Consider the following 6,284-nt stretch of genomic DNA (forward strand, 5'->3'; position numbering starts at 1 on the left):
CGCATCATTAAACCATAGTAGTATCATCTTTCAACACCCCATCTTTCAGGCTGAAGGAAACCAGACATGAATCTGTGTGAAATCATTCCACACATCATCATTATCTGTGTTTTGTATTTGACTTCCCCACTTGAGGAATATAGACATTCTATGGCCACGTTCCGCATGGTGAAAGATGGGATTAGTTATCTGGCACAGAAAACATAGTAATAGATTAGTACATGATTAATTAGTTATTAATTATTAAAAAATTATAAAATAGATTAATATAATTTTTTAAAGCAACTTTTCTATAGAAATATTTATAAAAAAATACCGTTTAATAATTTGATAAACACGTGCGTGAAAAACGAGAGAATCTGGGGTTAGAATATAACTGCGGAACGCAGCCTGTGGCTACTATGTTGCTGGAACTGTCTGACCAGTCAGTGTTCTTGTGATGGGTGTTGGACCCAAGTTGAAGGCAGCCAATGAAATATGTGAGCAGTGCACTTTGGCGCTCGGTATTGTGAACCAGCTCAAGAATATATTCCATGGTGATAGACCGGAGCAAGTTCACTAGCAGTCATACACTCTACCAAAGAACAAGAATTTATTTGTTCATGTTTCCACGCAACGCATGGCTTCTACCCGATACTATAACGTTGTTAACTTTTTAAAATTTATGTAATTATTATTTCTTTTATATTGAAAAAAGAATCAAAAGAGATGACTAACTGGGGGTGGCAACCAGACAAGGCGGGGGCGAGTTTGCCTGGAGCAGCCCCGGCCCTGACCCCTGATTCCAGAACGCGAACCCGGCCCTGATAGCTCTTTCGAGGCTAGATTACGCCCCAGCCCTGACTGGGGCCCCGCATGTGCTCCCGTGCCCCTGGCTAGGCGGTGTCGGCCCGCCGCTGATGTGCCGTCAGCGACTCGCCGCGTCCCCCCTGCATGGCATCACCGACCCACCGTCCCTTCGCTGTCACGTCATCACCGGCTTGCCTCGTCACTGCTAGTTCGCCGAGCCCCCGCATGCCTGACGATGCCCGCCTGCAGCCCGCTGCATGATGCTGACGATCGCCCAACGATGCCCCCATGCTCAACACCGCCCGCCACCCGCTCGCCGCAGCGCCGCACTGAGAGCAAATTTGGAGAGGGAGTGGGGGAGCTAGAAAGAAGAGGAGATCTGGAGAGGGAGACCGGAGAGAGAATTGGGTTGGTGAATAGACTTTAATATATGGGCCTAGAATTTACTATGCACTAAGTCTAATAATCTTTTCTCGGGGCTTCGGCCCCAATTTTCGCGAGTAGAAAATCGGCCCATCCCCGTAAGGGTAGGTCCCCAGCCCTGCGGGGAAAATTGAGGGGCGGGTCCCCTAGAGAAAATTGCCACCCCTACAACTAACATTATCTATCAAAATCTATTAGCAACATCTATTAAAAATAAACTTACATTCCGTCAATGATTCGGACGTAGACAGACCAATATATAATCTCAAGAGAAACACTCACTCGTGAATAGGACCACACATGTTATTTTGAAGCAAATTCATATCATATCAAAACAGAAAATTCGAAAGACCATAGATAAAATTTAATTTCGAGAATTGGCAGGGGCCGCGCGAACGCGTACCCCCTCTGCCACAAATTATGACGTCCACTCTCCCACTTGGGGAGATGGTAAGCCAGCGCGCCCACCGAGTGCAATGTGGGCCACTGGCCTAGGCCACGAGCCTTCCTGATCGCCCGTTGACCCCGTCCAGGTAAGTATGGAGCAACGGCGCACGGGGCTCTCGTCTTGTACCCGTCTCTCCCTTCCCCTCCTGCTGGACTCGCCGAGGTGGTACTAAAAACAGAACGGACTGAGTCCGTCCTTCGCTTTGCTACCCGCTCGCTGCAGTTGTGGGCCTAGTTTTTGGGCTCATGGGCTGCGGAAGAAGGAAAGAATGTGGTATGGCCCACTAAGATGGGATGGGCTGGCCATGGTCTCCTGGATTATTTTGAGCTAGAATTTGGCAGTTGTACGTCTTCATCTCATTTCGTTGATAGTTGATATAACCAGATGCGACCAAAATAAATATTCACGTACTCTAACTTGTGTATAAATCATTCAAAAAAAACTACAGTGTATAATTTTTCGAACTATCATGAACAGGAGGAGGTGGGCCCACAGCAGGAGACGACGACGTCTGGCTGGCGTAGAATCGACAGCGATGAAACAACGAAGCCAGCTGATCCATCCAAATCGGATCGAACGGCCAAAACAATTCGATGGGCCCTTTCCGCCGGCCTTAATGTTTTCTAATTGTAATATGCGTACTCACTTCATATTTTTATATGACAAATTTATGTTTGATCGTTCATTTTATCAAAATTTATATCTAAATATGTAAAATTATAAAGCATATTTAAAGTTCATACAATAATAAATCATATTATAATAAAATAATTAATAATTATATAATGTTTTTAATAAGACGAAATGTCAAACATAGACCTAAAAGTCAACAGTGTCATATAAAAAATATGGAGGGAGTAGTTCTTTATTTGTAATATATTATTTAACAGTACAAGAAGTGGGGTTGTATATTTTATATTCAACTGCAAGATGAACTTCAGATATGTTTCTCATAATTTATTCACTGTGAGCATCCATGATTGTATCTTGTAATAGAAAACTGAATAGAGGTAGAGGGCAGCTACACTATTCATGATTGTGCAATTGTGCAATTGTTCGTAAGTCATTTTTCCGCTAATTAATACAAAATTTCTGTTGTGTATCTTTTTTGCACCGACATGGTGATAATCAGTAATTCAGGTCCCTGTCAGTGGAGGAGCTGATTCATATCCTGTTATATACTCAGTGTGTTAATTTTCTTAGTATATTATTTGTTCCTGCATGATCCTGGGAGGTCTTCTATTTTTTTTTAAAGAAAACAACCCGAAACCCACACGGACACACCACAACACAGCATAATGCATGTGAGTCTCTACCACACGCTACACACATGTGGGGAGAAAAATCGCCGGATGAGATCCACGCAGCTAGCCATGCGAGCAACCCTCGGGTCTCAGGTCTAGTTTTCAGCTTACTCAGGCACTGGTGGGCTGCAGAATGAAGGCTGTAAAGGATGGTTTAGAAGTTATACGGCAGCCAGATACAGTGTATGTTTATATTGTCTCAGGCATCGGTTAACTGATGATAGCTTTTTTTTTCTCTTTGGATTGACTATTTATTTTCACGGTGCTCATTGATGAAGTTGCTCGAAGATCTGGATTCCTGGCTGGAATGCCACAAGAAAATATTATCTGTCCGACGTCTCTTGGCTCTTTTCAAGAACTCAGAGGCATCTTGAAAATCTTAGCTAACTTATTATCATGAAAAACGTTTGTAACTATTGTTTTCAGTTTGGTTAAAATAGCTCATTAATGTAATGCTATGATTTCAGCGAATGTAATTATAATTATTGTGCTTATTTTGAAAGACAAATCTCGCTGATGATGTGATTCCATAGGAAGAATTCGTGTCCGTCTACTTTCTGAGGAAATAATTGAGACATGAACAGTAATTTATCCTATATTTCTATACAACTTGAAGGCTCGATTGTTCATCAGCAGGCGAAAAACCAATTGAAGGATGGTTGTTATGCATTGTGAGCTACATCACCTAGAAAACATTAGCCGCTGGAGTTATCATGGGTTTAAGCTCAACCATCATTAATATCCGAAGTTACATTTCTTCCATTGAAAATTGATGTTATTATTTCAATACTTGAAACATTTATTTTTAGCCAATCGTTCATACCCCTGGTGTCAAGCTCTCATCCTTATTTCCCCCAAAAAAATAGTTAACTTAAAATGTAATATATCATAAAAATTTTCTAAATTGCTAGCGCAACACACATGGAATGCACTATTTACCAAGTATTATGTCACGTGGAATCCACGTGCATGTTTACTAGTACCATTATAAATTGGTTTGATGCACTAGCTAAACACATAGCTTTCACACAAGAGGTTTTGAGTTTGATGAAGTTGATATAACATTAATTATACAAAGTTATGCTGGTATGCGAAACTGTGAGTAGTTAGAACCATCACATAAATCAGCCAAATCAAACATAATAATCAAAAGGCAACCATTCAGCACGCATCAAGGAACTCAGATTATGCAGCAGCAACAATTACGGGTTCAATATAAAACCATGTCAATAGATAGATAGCGAACAGACCACTACATCTTTTCTCAGCACAAGTTGATGTTCATTCAAACAGAAAATCACAGCTAGGTCCGAAAGGCTTTAAGGAAAAATACTAGCAAAAAGTATATGCCTGCCATGGGTGCAAGAGCTTTAGCTCAACGGTTCGCCTTGGCGACACGCTCAATCTCATCCTTCTTCTTGATGGCGTAGCTGCAACAAAATCAGATTGCAGACATGTCAATAACCTGATTCCATCTAATCGGAAGCAAGATGTGGCGTGACGATGCATTGTACCTGTTGGATGAGCCCTTGGCGGCATTAATAAGCTCATCAGCAAGGCACTCAGCGATGGTCTTGACGTTCCTGAAGGCGCTCTCCCTGGCACCAGTGGTGAGAAGGTAGATTGCCTGATTGACCCTCCTCAAGGGAGAGATATCCACAGCCTGCCTCCTGACAGCACCTGCAGACCCAATCCGGGTGGCATCCTCACGAGGGCCACTGAAAAAAAAGTAAACAAATCAGATTATTTGTATCCATCACTCCTAAACACACTGAATACCAAAAATTAATCGTGCATTTATGTATGTGTATGAACAAAGCAGACACTAGTGCTCGAAAAAAGCACCAAATTTGACATGCTCCACTCTCAAAGATTACTCTTTGAAAATACCTAGAATCTGATTTTTCTAGTGCTAAGGCCAAACAGTAACAAGTTTTCCCTCTACTACTTCATTCCAGTGCCCTCATGGCCCATTGCACCAATTGCACTTGTCAGGCTACACACTAGGCGAATCTAAAAATATACTGGGAAAGAAATGGCATGCACGGATGATATATTTTGGATCTATTGGCACGGCAATTTCATCATCTTGCAAATTAAAGACACCTTACGGCAATTTGATTCCAGCGAACTAACTTTGAAGGGATAGGAAACAGATCAGACCTGTTGATGATGGCGTCGATGATGATCTGGATGGGGTTGGCGTCGGTGAGCAGGTGGATGATCTCCATGGCGTGCTTGACGATGCGGACGGCCATGATCTTCTTTCCGTTGTTGCGGCCGTGCATCATGAGCGAGTTGGTGAGGCGCTCCACGATGGGGCACTGCGCCTTCCGGAACCGCTTCGCCGAGTACCTCCCTGCCGTGTGCGGCAGGTACGTCGCGTGCTTCGTCGCCGACACCGCCAGGTAGTCCGCCAGCGAGATGTCGTTCACCTGCGCCCGCCCATCCCGCCGCCTGTTAGCCGCCAAACCCCAAGGAGGACGGAGAGCTGAGAGAGGGGGGGAAGGGAGTACAGACCTGGACGTCCTCGAAGGACCAGCGGTTGAAGAGCTTGACCTCCTGCTGCGGGAGCTCCACCTCCGCCATGGCTGCTGCTGCTGCTGCTGCTTTGATGCTAGGCGGCGGCGGCGGACGAGGGAAACCCTAAACGAGGCTGGAGCGGCAGGAGTCGGACGGCTGGTTGGCCTTGCGTTCGCTTTATATATTCGCTGGCTGCTTGTTGGGCCGGGCCGGCAAGCTCCAGCTCGTGGCCCAGCTCGTGGAGAGGGATGCGCGACCCCAGGCCGGACAAAATTCAGAGACCATTAGGGCGTTCAATAGCACAGCCCGTTAGGCATACACAGTGCTCTGATGTAGCGAGTGACTCTAACTCACCATATTAGAGCATGACTACTTGCTCGGTATAGACCGCACCCTCACAGAGCTCCACAGAACCTGCAGAAGGCATCAGTGCTCCAGCCAGAGTGTGGGCTCGAAATCAGCAGAGCGAGGAGAGGGTGAGAGACCGAGAGAGAGCGCTCCACCACTTAGACTGGCACGCCGAGCTCCACCGCCTGGGACGCGCCCTCCACCGGGAATTGCCCTCGGCGAGCTCTGCTGTCGCGATGCGACCTCCATCGTGCTCCGCCATCGGGACGTGCCCTTCCGCCACCGGGACCATCGCCGGGCTCGTCTGACGACGATCTACGTTGCCCGAACTCGCCTGACACCGAGCTCCGCCGTCGACATTCGCCCTCTGCCGCCGAGACTTGCCCATCGTCAATCTCCGCCTCACGGACTCCGGGGCTCGCCCGTCACCGATCTCCGCCGCCTGGACT

At 45.9% G+C, this 6,284-nt stretch overlaps 1 protein-coding gene and 1 non-coding gene across 2 annotated transcripts; both read right to left on the reverse strand.

The window, feature by feature from the left end:
* Positions 1 to 1,592: 1,592 nt before the first annotated feature.
* On the reverse strand, positions 1,593 to 1,753 carry LOC121055848. Its single transcript, XR_005812833.1, has one exon. It is a non-coding gene; the product is annotated as a U1 spliceosomal RNA (small nuclear RNA).
* Positions 1,754 to 4,152: 2,399 nt separating this feature from the next.
* LOC102713313 (40S ribosomal protein S5-like) lies at positions 4,153 to 5,628 on the reverse strand. Its single transcript, XM_040528823.1, has 4 exons — positions 5,485 to 5,628; positions 5,128 to 5,399; positions 4,479 to 4,682; positions 4,153 to 4,394 (listed from the first exon to the last, which is right to left on the reverse strand). The coding sequence occupies exons 1-4, from the start codon at positions 5,551 to 5,553 to the stop codon at positions 4,340 to 4,342; spliced, it is 600 nt and encodes a 199-aa protein (XP_040384757.1). The 5' UTR covers positions 5,554 to 5,628; the 3' UTR covers positions 4,153 to 4,339.
* Between the last annotated feature and the right edge of the window lie 656 nt (positions 5,629 to 6,284).

Source organism: Oryza brachyantha, chromosome 11, assembly GCF_000231095.2.
Source record: "Oryza brachyantha chromosome 11, ObraRS2, whole genome shotgun sequence".
Taxonomy (NCBI): domain Eukaryota; kingdom Viridiplantae; phylum Streptophyta; class Magnoliopsida; order Poales; family Poaceae; genus Oryza; species Oryza brachyantha.